The sequence below is a fragment of the Bubalus kerabau genome, chromosome 2, assembly GCF_029407905.1.
Source record: "Bubalus kerabau isolate K-KA32 ecotype Philippines breed swamp buffalo chromosome 2, PCC_UOA_SB_1v2, whole genome shotgun sequence".
Classification (NCBI taxonomy): Eukaryota; Metazoa; Chordata; class Mammalia; order Artiodactyla; family Bovidae; genus Bubalus; species Bubalus kerabau.
Window position 1 is genome coordinate 192443656 of NC_073625.1, and position 18298 is coordinate 192461953.

The 18298-nt window shown below is 51.1% G+C and overlaps 1 protein-coding gene across 15 annotated transcripts in view; it reads left to right on the forward strand.

Moving 5' to 3' along the window:
- PCNT (pericentrin) overlaps positions 1-18298 on the forward strand; it is a 105700-nt gene that overhangs the window by 72782 nt on the left and 14620 nt on the right. For 14 of the 15 annotated variants that reach the window (XM_055569866.1, XM_055569868.1, XM_055569879.1 and 11 more), the window contains 9 exons: positions 1094-1807; positions 2684-2780; positions 4582-4736; positions 9356-9550; positions 10771-10944; positions 11551-11746; positions 12489-12711; positions 12999-13149; positions 13584-14177. In XM_055569866.1, coding sequence (XP_055425841.1) covers positions 1094-1807; positions 2684-2780; positions 4582-4736; positions 9356-9550; positions 10771-10944; positions 11551-11746; positions 12489-12711; positions 12999-13149; positions 13584-14177 — 2499 coding nt within the window. The remainder of the gene's footprint in view (positions 1-1093; positions 1808-2683; positions 2781-4581; positions 4737-9355; positions 9551-10770; positions 10945-11550; positions 11747-12488; positions 12712-12998; positions 13150-13583; positions 14178-18298) is intronic. The other variant, XM_055569876.1, reaches the window with a different exon arrangement.

Here is an 18298-nt window from a genome sequence, read left to right on the forward strand (position 1 = left end):
TTTTGTTCATAATTTTTTTTTTTACACTTTCTCTGTATTTTCCTTAGTTCTTTGAGCATCTTTAAGACAGTTGTGTTAAAGTCTTTATTCATCCACCTTCGAGTCTTTTTCAAGGATGATTTCTGTAGACATACTTTTTCCTGTGCGGGATTGATAGTTTCCTATTTCTTTTTTTTTTTTTTTTTTGGTGATTTTTGTTGTTTTTGTTGAACACTGAAGCTTTTTAATCTTACTGATGTAAACCTAGAAATCGTACTTTCCTTCCTTCTCAGTATTTGTTTTCTTGTTGTTGTTGTCCTTGTGGGGTTGTTATTTTTAATTTTTATTTTGGATTGATGTCTCTGTGCAGAGGATCAGCCTGAGATATAAACTTAGGTTCTCACGTCTTTTCTGAGCCTGTTCCTTTTCCCAAGGCACATGTAGTCACTTTATAATTTCCTCTGCATACGCAGTTGTTTTTGAATGTCCTAGTTTAAAATTTTTCCCCAAAGAGGAAAACACATTGGTAGGAATAAGAGGGTACCAGTCCTTTCAGTCTTCTGGAAGTCACTTTCGCCAGGTGGGCAGGTGCAGCAGGCTGGCTGTCTCTGCTCCTCTGATCAGAAGCAGCAGTCAGAGCGCCACTCCGTTTTTGGAGGACAGCCCACTCTGTTTCCTGTGGATGCTTCAGGGCACGTGCAAAGCTGCCCCCAGGCCCTGGAGTGGGGGTTGGGTGGTGCTTCTGTGCTAAGAGCTGAGAGCAGTTGCCCTCTAGTCCTTCAATAGACTGCAGACTTCCAGAATAGTCATATTGGACATGTTCTGCCAGTGGCTGTCATCCAGGTGGGAAAGGGGCCCCTGGTGCTGCCTGCCCTCCCTTCCTTCCAGATCTTCTCCAGTGGTTACCTTAGGGAACAAGTTTTAAGCTTTGAGCCCTTCATGGGATTTTTAAAAACTCAAAATCTTAAAGAGTCTAGAGGGACAAAGGGCTCATCATGGAACCACAGACTTTGTTCAGACAGTCTCTGAAATTAGCTCATAAATAACAGACAGACAAATGTGACAACATGAAATTCAGCCATTTTACTGTATGCATGTTCTTCCTTACCTGCAGGATAAGGGAAAACTACTGGAAGATTGTCGGCTACAGAAAGTTGATCTCATAGCTCAGGTGAAACAACTTCAAGAAAAACTGAACCATCTGGTGTGTTCCATGAGCTTCCAAAACATCGAGATGGAGGACTTTAAATACCAGCAGGCATTGGCATCTCCATGTGCTTTAGAAGATGGTTTGAGTGATGGTTCTGATAACAGTGAAGAAACTGACAAATCATCTCCTATTGATACATTTAACATCATATGGGACCTAGCTGAGGTCACTGGAAATTCGGATTCATTGATAAGAAATGAGCCAGATGCTCCCACGGGAGAGCAGGTCACTTTGCAGGACAGGTCACTCTGCTTGCAGGGCTACTTGCATGGGTGCTCCCAGGACCTCACCCATTCCCAGGGGTCCAAGCCCTTGAAGAACGTGCTCAGGACGATGGACCTGTCCCCCTGGAGCTCCCCTGAGGTTGTCAGGGAGGACTCAACCCTTGAGCCCCCACCTAACCTGCCCCTGACACCCTGCTCAGATGCCCTGAGCCTGCACAGCCTGGACACCTCACTTTGGGATGGGACAAGCACCCACCTGCTCCAGGCTGACCAGTCGGGGCGGCTTTGTTACCCGGGCAAGTCAGCTGCAGGAACAGCCCCTAAGTGGGTGGGGTCTCCATTGGCTGCAGACGGCGCTCCCTCCGCCAACCACCATGCTCAGCGGGTGCCTGTGGTAAGTGGTCTCCCCAGGCTCTGGGATGCTGAAGGGCAGTTTGTTCACATTGGGCTGTGTCTCTGTGGCTGGGGGGGTCACAGCTGCAGCCATTGTTGGCTCACCTCTTGATGTGGCCATTTGGCCAGGCGTGGGTGAGCACTTGGCACTCCCTTGGTCAGCAAGTGTAGGGACGGTCAGCATTCTGCAGGACGGACCCAAATCTACTGTAATAGGAACATCCAGAGCACTTGGGTTGTTTTCACCAGTACATGAAATGCATTAGCCTCACTCAGATCCACTGCACGCCTGAGTTTGCTAAGTCACACTGGCTTTGGGAAGTGTCATCACAAACCCACCTTCATGTGTGGTCTCCATATTGGCTCTTAGTCTAGAATATGTATTTTAGGTTTATTTTCAGTTGTATTTCATGTTTCACAGGCTCTACATATAATGTGATCAGGTTCAGGGACACGTCAATGTATTGTTTTGGGGTTAAGTTATATTTTATCTAACATAGCTTTGAGATTTTGTGTATCTTGGATTAGATGAAAAATAAATTATAGGATACATGCAATTTGAAGTATCCATGTATTACCACTCCATATCCATATGCTTCCATTTTGTATCCATATGCTCCCACACATCATGCAAAATTTTAAAAATCTAAAATATTTGCCAGTGAAACCTTTAAAATATTCCTAGAGAAATGTAGATGAGTTTGATTAAAACGAACGTTATGATCTTGTGTCCACCAGCTTTGAACCCTTTTCTGTTTGAGTTCTATGTGGGAAGGTGATAAATTCAGGTCTTAGAAAGTTTCCATCTGGCAAGTTCAATTCTATGATATAAAAATTATCATTTTGTGACCATTTAAAAATCTACGTGTTTGAACAGGAGAAGGATGTTGAAGATTTTATCATAACATCTCTTGATTCTCAAGAAAAGTCACGATCACCTCCTCTTGGGATAGAAGGAAAAAGCGATGGAAAAAGTGAGTCAGCCACGAACTTTGTTTTTACAGTTTCAGAGCACAGACTGGCCCGCGTCTCTGTGTCTCTGCATCTCTCTCTCTCTCTGTCTCCCCCGGGTTTGTGTTCTGTTACTTGAGGACCTGAAGGCATTTATTCCTGAGAAGGTCACATGTATTTCATGGGGTCCAGTCCATAGCCCTGTACTCGCGTCAGGGGCAGCATCAAGTCCACAGACGTTCCTGAGGTTTTGTCTTGTTAGTGCCCTTTATAGAAACTAGCAGAGGCCAGCACCATGAATCCAGACGTCCTTTGTGGGGTGGAGACTGGAAGGCAGGCCAGGTGCCAGGCACAGAGCTCTGGCCATGAGGATCCCTGAGGTCCTTGGCAGGCCTGTTGGCGTGTGTGAGCATGTGACTGTCTCTCAGAGAATTGGAAGCACAGTAACGGTGCCGCACTCTTCCTGCAGGTCAGCTCAGATCCTGTGGTCATACTGCCAGGCTTCATCCTGTTCCTTCTGAACAGCCAAGTGTCCTGGGTAGGTCTTCAAGACCTTGGAATGGTCTCTTCTCATGTTCAGATCCACTTAGCCTCTATCGATGGTTCTTGGTGATCCTGCCTATATCATCACAGCGGTGGTCACCACACCATGGCTCCTGACCTCACACTTTTATAATTGTTAGATTTTTACAAGTGAGTTACCTCAAGGTGTTTTGACGTTTTAATGAAGTCCTCCTTGGCTCCTGGGGTGCTTTTGATGACAGGGCAGCAGTGAAGTCCAGATCGGAGGCCATGTCAGCATTCGCAGCTCGGGGCCAGCTCTTTCCAGCTGACGCTCTTGCTTCCCCTGGCAGCAGCTGCACGATGTAACAGTGTGAGCGGCTGCAAGGTGCGTCCCCATGCAGCCTCTCGTCCACTGTCCTGAGGACACCACATTCAGCTTTCAGAGGTTCACTCTAGTGTTTGTTCCTAAATCACAGCTTCTAGTTAAAGTAACAGGTCTCCGCCTCCTGGCAACAAACCCCGCCCACCTGCTGCCCTGATCCCTGGAAGCCCAGCCTGCACTTTCTGCCCCATCACCAGCCAAGAGGGCCTGCACTTCGAGGACATGTGTCCAAGTGCGGCTGTGTGCTGCCCTCCACAGCCTTCCCCGTGTTCTGGATGTGGTCCTCGCCTCGGGTCAGACTCCTCGTCCTTTCTGTTCTCTACAAGCTTCTGGATAAAAGTGTGTGCGAGGTGCTTTCTGTACAAACATTGACATCTTCCTGATATGAGACTTGGGCTTGACTGTGGGCGGGCAGGCAGGCAGGTTCTTGCAGAGTTTGGATCCCGCAGTCCTGGGCCTGGATGTGGTGGGCGTAGCGCCTGGCCCCAGAGCGTGTCATCCGCCTGAGAACGCCTCTTACTCCCTGGGTTTTCTCCCCTGAGCTTCCTCTCTGCTGTCGTCTTCGTTCTTATTGACCACATGTTGGACCTCCTAGACTTAAAACTTTCTCTTTTTCCACATCTTTGTTTTTTTGTTCTCATATCCAAGAGAATTTTCAGAGCTTCTTAAGCTTCCTAAGGTTTGAATTCTGTTCTGATTTCTGATTCTTCCTTTTCTCGTGAGGCTTCCATTCCCCTTCCCGAATGATACTGCCCTTGTCACTTCTCTGGGAATGTTAGCTTTTCTGATGTTTTCTGTTAGCTGCCTTGACTCTGTTTCTTCTGACTCTCTCAGTCTCTGTTTCTCTCTGTCTTTTGCTGTGTTTGAGTGCTCCTTGGCACGTGTGAGAAGTTAGACTTCTGGGCCAGTCCAGCCCTGACTGTGCAGTGTGTTTCCAGGTGGTGGTGTGGAGTTTGCAGAACCACTGAGCCAAGGTTCGGGAAGACTGGGAGCTCCCACTGCCAGCCCCGCAGCGCCCCCCGTCACCCCCAGGGACTGCCGACGGCCGCTGGACACCATGAAGGAGAAGGAAGTCCATCCGAAGCAAGTGAAGGTAGTGGCTGTGGGGAGGGGGCAGCTCAAGGGGCCTTCCCTCTGGCCCGTCAGTAGCTGTACCAGCCTCAGCCCTGCTCTGACTTTGTGCCTTGTGTGGTATTTCTGGGAGGAGAGATGCTGCTGTTGGGAGGGTCATAAGGACAGTCGTCCCAGGTGGGTACCCTGCTACACTGGAGGGGCCACGGCCATGCTTGGGGGGCCAGCGCCTCCCATAGTGCCTGTCACAGCACAGCACACAGTGGGCCTGCCCGCACAGTGTCGTCGTGAGTCTCAAGACAAAACTCGATCTGTGTCCCGAGTCTAGATCAGGTGCCGGAACTCACAACCCTGTTTGTGAAGCAGCTGTGGTTCCTGTTTGTTTGGCCTTGGAGGCTTTCCTGAGACGACCCGGGGGCTCTGTGCCAGGGCACCCGCAGAGGTGGGAGGGGCTGTGCTCTGCAGGCTCAGGAGAACCCACCCCGCTCTGCTTCAGGCCCGTGGCGCAGAGATGTGTTTTCATCCTTCCCTGAGTCTCCACAAGGTGCTGTTCTTTGCTCTTGAGAAGGAAGATCGTTGCTCTTGGCTCGTACAGCCCAAAAAGAACGTGTGTTTGGCATCGCATGGCATGGGCACACCCAGGATGTTGCCATATTCCCACTGCTGCTGTTCTCAGGATGGTGGGAACGACAGGGGGTCCAGTGAGTCTCTTTCTGGAAGCCCAGATGGTCACCCTGAGCCACTCCCGGGCAGCTCCTGGGTCCCAGGGCTGAGTCCGTGTTGGCCTTTTACAGCTGTGCTCCAGAGGAGCACTTGGGTCAAGCTGGTTCTCTGCGATGAGGAGAGATGGCCACCCCATCGGCGTCCAGGGATTTAACCTGCAGGCAGAATATAAACATTTTTCTAGCTTAGCTGACACACGACAGCTTGAGGATTTACATGTCTGTGTTGCGAAATGACCACAGTAAGGTCAGTTAATGCCTCCCCTACCCTGAAAGGCAGAATCCGGGGGGAACTTTTCTTCTGTCTTCACTTTAGAAATCTTTTTATGGCAAAACCATTGATGTAAACTTGGCTGAATAAGTAAATATGTCACTATTCCTTTTTTTTTTTTTAAGATTTTTTTATTCTTTGGCCGTGCTGGGTCTTCAGTGCTGATTGCGGGCTTTCTCTAGTTGCAGCGAGCTGGGGCTGCTGTTCGCTGTGGTGTGTTGGCTGCTCGGGTGTCTTCTCATTCAGAGCACAGGCTCCAGGCACTAGGCTTCAGTCCTTCAGTCGTTGCGGCTCGTGTGCTCTAGAGCGCCGGCTCAGTAGCTGTGGAACTCAGGCTTAGCTGCTCCACGGCATGTGGGATCTTCCCAAACCAGGGATCAAACCCATGTCTCTTGCATTGCAAGGTGGATTCTTAACCACTGGACTACGAGAGAGCCCCCACCGTCCTGTTTTATTCAGGTAGTAAGTGTCCACAAAGGAAGCCGTTTTGATGTTAAGTAAAATTTTCTTTGAAATTCTATTCAAAATGATATTGTTTTTATTCCTGTAAGAATTGTAATTGAAGTAATGTCTTGTAGCTGTTTCTTCTTCTTCTTCTTTTTTTTTTTTTTATATTCCTCAACTCTTTATATGACGTAAGACCATAAAAAACACGTTTCTGTTAGTGTTTCCCACCCAGGCAACCTCATATGAGGATTCCTAATTTTTAAAGAAGCCATATGGTTGTTAATGACCATGTTTTATGCTTAGGCTTTGACACTTAGTATTTGATGCTTAGGTATTAGAAATGAAAGAAAGAAACTCAGCAAAGCCCTTTTCAGAAGTGCTGAGGTGGTGGGAGAGAAACTCGGGAGTGGTCACCCCGAGGCAGCCTGTCCTGTTGGTCGGAGCCCCGCTTCCATGTTCCCTGCTAGCTGCCCCCGCCCTGCCTCGCAGTCCTCAGCTGGGGCGTGTGGACCTCCCACCCTGGGGCTGAGTCTTAGGAGCATCAGGCAGTCGCAGCTCGGCCTGTCCTGAAGCTGGGGACACTGGTGAAGGTCCGGGTGGCGAGGGCAGAGGACTTCGTTGGTCACCACTGTTCTTCTCCAGTGTGTTTTTCAGAACATGTGGCTTCTCATCATGTGACCCACAGCCTGCGGGCTCCCTGTCCACTTGACCCTATCCGTCTCCCACCCCTCCTTTCCTGTGGCTGCTGTTTGCATCCATTCTGTGTCATGTACACTGTTTTTTAATGTGAAATTGTTTTAGGGTGTTAAAGATGACTGCTTTCAAAATAAACATATATCGTGGCATCCAGCATATTTCAGTTTTTTAGCTGTATCTTTAGATTTAGAGGAAAAACCTGTCTCTGTTATAGTTGAGTGACTAGTTGTTCTCTGTCACAAGCCTCCAAATTGCTCTTTTTGCATTTCCCTAAGGTGCCCTTGTGGAGCCTGTGTGTGCATGCCACGGGCTTGGTCCTGGTGCCCAGACGCGATGTCGTAGCCCCAGCTTCTAGGAGGACGGCCCTGGGTGGGGGCTGCTGCCTTGCGCTCTCAGCTTCTGTGTGTAGGACAGACAGCTGGCAGGTGTGTCCCGTGTCCCATGGCTCTGTAACCACCCCTCCAAATCCCAGTGGTATGGAAGACCCTTCCCATGCTCACAGACCCCGTGGGGGGCCTCTGGCTGAGCTGGGGCCTGGGAGGGCTGCAGTAGTCAGTGGTCGGCCTGGTACTGTCTGCAGGTGCCTCACCGAAGCACGGGTGACTGTGTGGCCCTCGGGTCTTCCTCCTGGAGGGCAGCTTTGGTCCCAGAGAGCCATGGAGCCACCTGGCATCTTGCTGACCTGGCCGCGGATGTCCCTGAAATGAGTGTCCACCTGAGGGAGCAGGCGGGACGCTGGATTATAGGGTCTCTCTTGGAGCAGCTCACACAGAAATTCACTTGTCTCTGACAGTGGTGGTGGTGGTGGTTTAGTCGCTGAGTCGTGTCTGACTGTTTGCAACCCCATGGACTGCAGCTCGCCAGGCTTCCCTGTCCTTCACCATCTCTTGGAGCTTGCTCAAACTCATGTCCATTGAACCAGTGATGCCATCCAACCATCTCATTCTCTGTCACCCCTTTCTCCTCCTGCCCTCAATCTTTCCCAGCATCAGGGTCTTTTCCAATGAGTCAGTTCTTTGTGTCAGGTGGCCAAAGTATTGGAGCTTCATCTTCAGCATCAGTCCTTCCAATGAACATTCACGGTTGATTTCCTTTAGAATTGACTGGTTTCATCTCCTTGCTGCCCAAGGGACTCTCTAGAGTCTTCTCCAGCACCATAATTCGAAAGCATCAATTCTTTGGCACTCCGCCTTCTTTATGGTCCAACTCTCACATCCGTATATGATTATTGGAAAAACCATAGCTTTGAATATACACACCTTTGTTGGCAAAATGATGTCTCTGCTTTTTAATATGCTGTCTAGGTTTGTGATAGCTTGTCTTCCAAGGAATAAGTGTCTTTTAATTTCATGGCTACATAAGAAAGCTGAGTGCTAAAAAAATCAATGCTTTTGAACTGTGGTGTTGGAGAAGACTCTTGAGAGTCCCTTGGACTGCAAGGAAATCAAACCAGTCAATCCTAAAGGAAATCAGTCCTGAATATTCATTGGAAGAACTGATGCTTAAGCTGAAGCTCCAATACTTTGGCCACCTGATGGGAAGAACTGACTCATTGAAAAAAACCCTGATGCTGGGAAAGATTGAAGGCAGGAGGAGAAGGAGACCACAGAGGATGAGATGGTTGGATGGCATCACCAACTCGATAGACATGAGTTTGAGCAAGCTCCGGGAGTTGGTGATGGACAGGAAAGCCTGGTGTGCTACAATCCATGGGGTCACAAAGAGTCAGACAGGACTGAGCGACTCAACTAAACTGACAGTCACTGTCTGCACTGATTTGGGAGCTGAAGAAAATAAAATCTGTCACTGTTTCCACTTTTCCCCCATCTATTTACCATGAAGTGACAGGACCAGATGCCATGCTCTTAGTTTTTTGAATGTTGAATGTTAAGCCAGCTTTTGCACTTCTTTCACTTTCACAAGAGGCTCTTTAGTTCTTCTTCGATTTCTGCCATAAGGGTGGTGTCATCTGCATATCTGAAGTTATTGTTATTTTTTCCTGCAGTCTTGTTTTCAGCTTGAGCTTCATCCAGCCTGGCATTTCTTACAATGTACTCTGCATGTAAGTTAAATAAGCAGGGTGACAATATACAGCCTTGACGTACACATTTCCCTATTTGGAAACAGTCCGTTGTTTCATGTCCAGTTCTGTTGCTTCTTGACCTGCATACAGGTTTCTCAGGAGGCAGGTAAGGTGGTCTGGTATTGCCATCTCTTGAAGAATTTTCCACAGTTTGTTGTGATCCACACAAAGGCTTTAGCTTATCAATTAAGTAGATGTTTTTTCTGGAATTCTCTTGCTTTTTCTATGACCCAGTGGATGTTTGCAAGTTGATCTCTGGTTCCTCTGCCTTTTCCTCTGACTGTTACAGGAGGAAAGTTTGGTCAGAGCAGTGGACTCTGTTCAAAGGCTGTGGGGCAGCCTGGTGAGCCTTCACGGGTGACAGCAATGGTGAGAGGCTTCACGCCTCTTTTCCTTCTTTCTGAAATGTTTATCTGTTTCAGGCCTTGCTGCAGATGGTGTGTGATGAGAGCCACCACATCCTGGCCCTGTCCGAATACCGAGGACCCCCCCACATCCTGAGCAGGAGCGAGCCCAGCGCCCGCCTCGAGTGCCTTCCAGCTGGGGGCCAGGGCCTGCTGGAGGCAGTGCCTGCTCCCAGGGAGCATCCCACCCCAGGATCCCAGAAGGGAGAGAAGGTACAGGCCTTCAAGGTAAAGAAGAGAAGCAGTGGGCATGGACCAGTCAAGAAATGGGAGTAAAGGGACAAGAGGCAGGTCAGCGGTAGGCGGGGAGGCCGTGCCTGGTCAGCCACTCTCACTCGCATCTTTTGGGCTCCAGCCCCATGTCAGCACCTTCCTGACCCTGTTCATGCAGGAGAGGCTCGGGGAAGAGGCGCGACGGAGCTCTGCTGGCAGCTCGTGATGGAGATGGGTGTGGGGGCGGGGTCTGTGACCACAGGGTCTCAGTGTCCACTCCTTGACTGAGAGGCAGCACGGAGGTGAGGGACAGATGCTGAGTCCCCATGCACAGGGAGCCGGCTGGCCTTGGAGCGTGGCTGCAGCAGTGGGCAGACCCCGAGCTTTAGGGGAAGGGGGCAGGCGGGCCCAAGCTCGCCAAAAGGCAGCCAGGCTATGCATGGTCTATACAGACACACCTGCGCACACACACACACACACACACACACCCCCACACACGGACCACATAGATGTACCTGCATGTGTGTGTGCACAAACACACGGCCTGGCCTCCCCTAGCCCAAGGTTTGTGTACACACACACAGACACATATACAGACACACTCAGGGTCTGGCCTCTCCTAGCCTGGGGGCTCGTGTACACACACGCATTCGGCCTGCCCTCCCATAGTCCCAGGCTCATGTATACACAGACACACACACACACACTCAGGGCCTGGCTTCCCCTAGCCCCAGGGCTCATGTACACAGACACATACACAGACACACACACAATTCAGGGCCTGGCCTCCCCTAAACCTGGGGCTCATGTAGACACATACACACAGATACACACACACACTCGGGGCCTGGCCTCCCCTAGCCCTGCGGCTCATGGACACACATACATACACACCCACACACACACTGACACTTGGCCTGGCCTCCCCTAGCCCCTGGGCTCGTTACACACACACACACTCACACACACACACACACACACACTCAGGATCCGGCCTCCCCTAGCCCTGGGGCTCTGGTATAGCAGTGGGAAGAGGTTTGCTTGCTGGTGTGTGTTCCGTCTTCGCTGGGGTTGAGGGGTTCTCTGCCCCCAGAGGTACCGCTTGCTCCTCCTGTCCAGGGTGCTTGAGGTTGTGCCTGTGTCCCTGTCAGTCAGGTGGGTCCTGTTGAACCTGCAGGATGCGTCTGTAGGAACATGGGTTTTTTGCTTTGATATTTTAGGCATCTTCCAACGTGGGCCTGGACTGGAGGGGAGACTTCCTGCAGACTGTACAGGAGGCCTTTGAGAAGGAGCGGGAGATGCTGAGAGTGGAGCTGTGGCCCCAGCTCTGTGGCTTGGGCCCTGGGGGCTGCGGCTCCCTGCTCGAGAGGCTGGAGAAGGTGGTTCATGAGCAAGTAAGCTGTGCCCTCACATCCCCCGCAGCCAGTGCTGACACAGGGGTGACAGAGCATGCTTCAGATGTGAATTTCGGTTCCCGTATTTCACCTGACCTTAGAGGCAGTGATTGCTCCTTTTAATGCATGATATTCCATGAAATGGAAAACTCAATGCGTTTACCTTCCTTCAGTATCTCTTTCTGTTCGGAAAATAACTGTCCTTTCTCTGAAAACAAATCAGCAATTCTAGGCAGCCCAGCTGCAGGTTATGAGTGCTGAGCCCAAGGTCAGAGGGTCAGCACCGCAAGGCCCTGGGAGTTCCGTTCCCACCAGCTTCCCCATCTCCCTCCCTCACCCCGCCCCCAACCCCGGCAGAGAGGGTCAGGGTGCATGGCAGGTGTTGACCTGGCCCAAAAAGTGAGACCAAGATGCTGGGGGGGGGAGCCTCATGCGATCTGAGAGTCTGAGTGCCACTGTGCCCACATTTACACCACACAGTCGTCACACACATCCTGTGGCAGCGATCCTGGGAGCAGGGGCTGCTCCGGCTCAGCCCCCAGCCCTTGGGAGCCCCTCTCCTGCCGTGTCTGACGTCCCCCTACCCTGCCTCTTCCCCCGTCTCAGGGGGACCAGCAGGAGAGGTCGTTGGAGCACCTCTGCCTGTCAGACAGGAGCAGCCTGCTGTCGGAGATCCAGGCTCTGCGCGCCCAGCTGCGGATGACGCACCTGCAAAACCAGGAGAAACTGCAGCAGCTGTGCACGGCGCTGACCAGCGCGGAGGCCCGCGGGAGCCGTCAGGAGCACCGGCTGCGCAGGCAGGGTGGGCGCAGCCCTGACACTCGCCTGTGGGTGCTGCGGGCGGGACGGCCAGCCCCTCATCTCCCCAGGCCACCAAGTGCATGGTCTGCGAGGCTTTCTGGAGCTTGCACGTGCACCTCTGGGCTAGTTTGGAGAGTGTTTTGCACCTCTGTTCCTGAGGGTCCTGGTCTATAGTTTTTTTCTTCTGGTTTCAGTGTCAGGGTGATGCCAGCCTCCTCCTTAGTGTTTGGAGAGTTCTCCAGCAAAGCCATCCAGGCTAGATTCTCTGGTAGGAGGAGTGGCAGGTGGGGTGGCATTTCAGGGTGACCACGGGATGGTCACACCAAGCTTCATGCCCTGGGCAGGGTGGGCTCCATGCTGGTCCATCTTGGCTGAACTCCAGCTTCTGTCCCTGGGAGACCAAGAGGGCACGTGTCCCCGTCCCCCCTGCCCGCCCCCAGTCACATTACATGCCTTGCATGGCTGGGTGATCCCACTTGCTCTCCCCCAGTGTGTCTCTGGAGGCTCAGCCGGCCATAAGGTGAGGCTGGCAGTGGTGTGAGCAGAAGGCATGTGTCCTGAGTATCCTGGTGCAGTTGTAAACAACAGCTTCAGGGTCACAGAAACTTCCTGTCTCCCCCTAGCCCCCTCAAAGTGAACATATTCCATCCTCGTTAGTTTGTGACTAATGGTATGCTAAGTCATTTGTGCGTTCACTCTGGACTCATGAATAATGCTATTTTAATTCGTTTCATCTTTCTTAGTTGAATTATTGGCATATAAGGTTGAGCAGGAAAAATGTATAGCAAGCGACCTGCAGAAAACCCTGAACGAAGAGCAAGAGAAAGCAAATAATGTCCGAAAGCTGCTGGTGGTAGAGCAGAACGCGGTCAGAGACCTGAAATCCGAGCTCTGCGAGTGTCGACAAGACAATGAGCGGCTGCTCAAGTCCCTCAACGACGTGCAGAAGGAGGTCCTCCAGTTGAGGTGCGGCCCTCCTGCAAGGCTCCCCCTTCTAGCTGTCCTGTCTTTAGGCTTCTGGGCAAAAGTCAGTGCACGTTGCATGGTTCCCACCACCTTCTTCCCAGCCTTGAAGTGAAAGGGGATGTCTGGAGCCAGGTTTCCCCCCATGTCCTGATCGGTGTGGGGGAGTGCCGCTCTGCTCCCATGGGTTGGTAGGGTGGGGACCGAATGCACAGCGGAGCCCACCCGCCGGGTCCTGGGAGCCCCTGGCAGTGGCCCACGTCCCTTTGAGAGCCCATGTCTCCACTCAGGTCCGTGCTGGACAGTAAGGAGAGTGACCTGCAGGCAGCACTGCAGCAGCTGGAGGGCGAGCGCGTGAAGGAGCAGACCCTGCAGAGCCAGCTAGAGGAGGAGCGGCTGCAGCACATGCAGAGAGAGGGCCAGAGTGCCAAGACCCTGGAGGTGAGGGGCTCAGGCCCTGGGGCCTGGGCTGGGGCTGTGAGGGGAATCCCTGTGGGCATAGACATGTGTGGCCCCCACCACCACCACACAATCGCTTCTGCGAGGCCAGCGCAGCTTCAAAGCCTTGTGGGCGCCCCACCCGTGTACCGAGGAGGCAGAGAGCCAGCACCCCGTGGCAGCCATGTGGCTGTGCGTCAGGGGTGTCCCCCAGGCCTGGAAGAGCTGAGCACCATGTGGGGTCCAGGGCTGCAGATTTGAGGGGGAGGCAAATTGGGTGGTGGCCCTGTGCTCGGAAGAGTGCCTCATCCAGAGTCACAAGGCGGGCGGTTACTGCTTGCACCCCTTCACCCAAAGGAGAAGCTCTGGCTGCGAAAACTGGCTAGATGCTGTTGCTCTAGGTTTGATCTTTCTTGCCTCACTGTTCCCTGACGCAGGAGTTAAGGGCGTCTTTGGAGCAGCAGTGCGCCCAGAGCAACCAGCTATGCGTGGTGCTGAAACACGAGCAGACAGCGAAGGACAACCTGCGGCAGGAGCTGCAGATCGAGGCGTCACGCTGTGAGGCGCTGCTGGCGCAGGAACGAGGCCACATGTCCGAGCTGCAGCGGAGCCTGGAGGCTGAGCGGGACCGCGCGCGCGAGCTGTCAGAGGCCCTGCAGCACGAGCGCGTCCTGACGGAGCGGCTGAGCCGGCGGCCTCAAGAGAGGCCTGCACACCAGGCGCTGCTGCAGAAGCTGCGGGCCCAGGAGGAGCATGTGCGCGAGCTGGAGGTGGCGCTGGAGGCTGCGCAGCGGCGTGCCCTGGAGGCCGAGGCGCGTGTGCACCTCGAGGAGGTGGAGCGGGAGCAGGAGGTAAGTGCAGCGCCGAAGACGCCTCCGGAGACCCTGCCTGGAACGCGGGAGAGGCCGGCGCGGGGCCGGGGACAGGTAGAGCAGGACACATGCGAGGACGCGAGGACAGGAGCGGAGCTGAGGCCCAGCCGAGCGGAGACACAGCCGTGGAGCAGGTGGCAGAGAGACAAGGAGACGCTGGTGAGCGTGCCTGTGCTGGCCCCGGGGCTGCCCCTCGGCCTGGTCGCTGCAGCCTGGTGGCAAGTGGAGCCAGGAGCTTGCGTCCTCCTACCTTGTTCCTTCCCGAGGTCATTGTGGATCCTCAGGCCCAAGCAGTTCCATGTGTCTCTGTGAATGGCGCTTTGGCTTCTGTGTTAAGACCCTTGGGGTCTCGGTAGGAATTGCACTGAGTCTGCAAAGTGCTCTGGGGGTGTTGTCTCCTCAACAGTGTTAGGTCTTCCCATTGGAGAAGTCTGAGGGTCTCTTCATTTATTTGCTCAGTTGCTTTATTTAGATCTTTGTTTTATCACTTCAGGTGGTAAACCTTGCATTTCTTTTGTTTATTCCTAAATGTTATATTTTGATGCTGTTGTAAGTGGTGTTATTTTTTACTTCTGTTTTCAGATTGCTTGTTGCGACCATGTAGCAATGCAGGTGACTTCCATACTTGGATCTGGTGTCCTGCCACTTCGCTGAACTGGCCTATGAGCCCCAATATTTTTAATAGATTCTTTGGAATTTTCAACATTGAAGACCATGCTTTTTGCAGAGAGGCATAGTTTGGCTTGTTCCTTTCCCACCTGGAAGCCTTCTCTCTTCTCTTTGCCTGACTGCCCTGGCCAGAACCTACAAGAGGGCTGAAGCAGACGTGAGGGCAAGGGTCCAGCCCCATTGCCGATCTTGGGGGAGCAGTCCGTCTTTTACCACTGACTACGATGGTAGTTGTTTGATTTTTGTCGCTGCCCCTTATCAGAGGAAGGACCCTTCCATTTCTAGTTGATTCAGTCTTTTCGAGTTTATTTTAATATTGAGAGTATTGGGTGTGCTCTTTCACTGTCTTTTGAGATTTACGGCTTTTGTGCTTCCGTTGTGCTTCTGAATTGATTGATTTTCATATTTTCAGCCATCCTGGCCCTCTTGGGCTGCATTCCTCTTGAATTTGGTGTATGTGAGGTGCTTAGCTGCTCAGTCATGTCTGACTCTGTGACCTTATGGACTCTAGGCAAGAATACCGGAGTGGGTTTCCATGCCGTCCAGGGGATCTTTCCAGCCTAGGGGTCAAACACAGGTCTCCCACATTGCAGGTGGATTCTTTACCCTGGTGGCTTAGACAGTAAAGAATTTAGTGTATAATTCTTTTTAAATTAGTGCTGAATTCAGTTTGCTAGTATTTTGTTAAGAATTTTGCATTTATATTTATGAGCAATATTGTTCTGTAGTTTTCCTGTGTTTTTGGTTCTGGTATCAGGAAGGTCTTGGCTGTGCAGAGTGGATTTGGAAGTGTTCCCTCCTTTATCTTTTGGATAGATCTTAATTTTAGATACATTATATGTCAACCAAAAGTATTTGTTTCTGAGGATATTATATTCTGTGTTTTCTCATGAATTCACTTTTATTTTGTTCTTTTAAAAATATTTTTTAAAATGTTGGAAAAATTACCTTTATAATTTCTATCTTTGTGTTTTGTCAAATTCTAAGAATGCTCAAACTACCGCACAATTGCACTCAGCTGATACACTAGTAAAGTAATGCTCAAAATTCTCCAAGGCAGGCTTCAGCAGTACGTGAACCGTGAACTTCCTGATGTTCAAGCTGGTTTTAGAAAAGGCAGAGAGGAACCAGAGATCAAATTGCCAACATCTGCTGGATCATCGAAAAAGCAAGAGAGTTCCAGGAAAACATCTATTTCTGCTTTATTGACTATGCCAAAGCCTTTGACTATGTGGATCACAGTAAACTGTGGAAAATTCTGAAAGAGATGGAAACACCAGACCATCTGATCTGTCTCTTGAGAAACCTGTATGCAGGTCAGGAAGCAACAGTTAGAACTGGACATGGAACAACAGACTGGTTCCAAATAGGAAAAGGAGTATGTCAGGGCTGTATATTGTCACCCTGCTTATTTAACTTCTATGCAGAGTACATCATGAGAAACGCTGGGCTGGAAGAAGCACAAGCTGAAATCAAGATTGCCGGGAGAAATATCAATAACCTCAGATATGCAGACGACACCACCCTTATGGCAGAAAGTGAAGAGGAACTAAAAAGCCTCTTGATGAAGGCGAAAGAGGAGAGTGAAAAAGTAGGCTTAAAGCTCAACATTCAGAAAACGAAGATCACGGCATCTGGTCCCATCACTTCATGGGAAATACATGGGGAGACAGTGGAAACAGCGTCAGACTTTATTTTTTGGGGCTCCAAAATCACTGCAGATGGTGATTGCAGCCATGAAATTAAAAGATGCTTACTCCTTGGAAGGAAAGTTATGACCAACCTAGATAGCATATTAAAAAGCAGAGACAATACCTTGCCAACAAAGATCTGTCTAGTCAAGGCTATGGTTTTTCTAGTGGTCATGTATGGATGTGAGAGTTGGACTGTGAAGAAAGCTGAGCACCGAAGAATTGATATTTTTGAACTGTGGTGTTGGAGAAGACTCTTGAGAGTCCCTTGGACTGCAAGGAGATCCAACCAGTCCATCCTAAAGGACACCAGTCCTGGGTATTCATTGGAAGGACTGATGTTGAAGCTGAAACACCAATACTTTGGCCACCTGATGCGAAGAGTTAACTCATTGGAAAAGACCCTGATGCTGGGAGGGATTGGGGGCAGGAGGAGAAGGGGATGACAGAAGATGACATGGCTAGATGGCGTCACCCACTTGATGGACATGAGTTTGGGTAAACTCCGGGAGTTGGTGATGGACAGGGAGGCCTGGCATGCTGCGATTCATGGGGTCACAGAGTCAGATATGACTGAGCAACTGAACTGAATTGAAAAAGGTTTTAAAGCACACAAGGAAAACCAATGGCCTGGTCTTTTTAATGGTTAGCCTGCCATTAAATGGTCAAAAAATAAATACTAGTGAGATATTCACACACTGTTGACTTCACCAATTTACATTTCACAGTTCAGCAATTTTTAGTATATTTAGAAGTTGTGCAGCCATCACTCAGTTGATTTTAGAAGATGTTCATCTCCCAGGATGAACCTGTGAGCAGGCACCCCAGCCCCGGCACCCACTGACTGACTTTCTGCCCCTCCTGGACGGTTCATATCAGTGAATCATATGGTGTGTAGCCTTCTGTGTCTGGCCCCGCCGTGGTGGTTTCCAGGTTCACGTGTGTTGTGTGTGAGTAATTCGTAGTGTTTCTTGAGGGGTTAGACAGCCTTGGACTTAGTTATGTTTCATCACTAGAAGTCTTGGCAGTGGAGGGGTCGTCTGGGGCTGTGGCAGAGGGCAGAGTCTGGCCGGGGGGTTTCCTGATGGAGGAGCTGAAGTCATGGCCCTGGTTGGGCTTTGGTCATTCAGGGCCCCCAGAGCGAGTTCCAGGAACGTATGATAATGTAGTTACTTAAAAAATAAATACAAAGTGTTTTCCAAGTTAAATTATTAACTGTCCTTCACAATGTACCTTGATATGTATTTTTTTGTTAAGAACTATGTTGTCATTTTGGTGTTACTTTTACTGCAGGCAGTTAACTTGATCCGGATTATGGGGTCTTTTTCTGGCCATAATGGCCCAGGCTTCTTATAGTTACTTCAGGGCCAATTTCTTTTTTTTTTTTTTTTTTTTTTAAGCAAATCAGCAGGTCCCTCGGTTTTGTTCCTTTTTCCTCATTTGGAAAATCAATAAAGACTGCCATTTCCTGAGGAGGTGATGTGCTGGGGAGGGGTCGGGAGGTGCTGGGTGAAGAGTAGGCCCAGCCCATGTGCTGGCCTGAGTGGGGGTGGGCCAGGCCTGCACCTTCTCTGCCTGGTCCTGTCTGGTCCTGCCAGGCTGTCTTCGGTTCCCTGGAGCCCCCCTCCCTATGCCTCCTCCCTTGGGCACTGGTCCTGGGCACCAGGCAGGAAGTGGCCTGGTTCCTCCACAGTGGAGGGCAGGTCACAAGGGGGGTGGCAGAGAGCCTCATGACCCAGCCTGCCCTCTTGTTGCTGGGGCGCCTGCAGAGGCAGAGGGGTGCTTGGGCTGTGGTTCCCTGCTACCATCACCCCTGTGTGCGCCCCATCCTGGGCCCTGTCCAAGGGTCCTCGAGGCCTGCCATGCAGCTTGTCTGGGGCAGGGCCATCCTCCCCTGACTCCTCCCCCGACTCAGTGTGG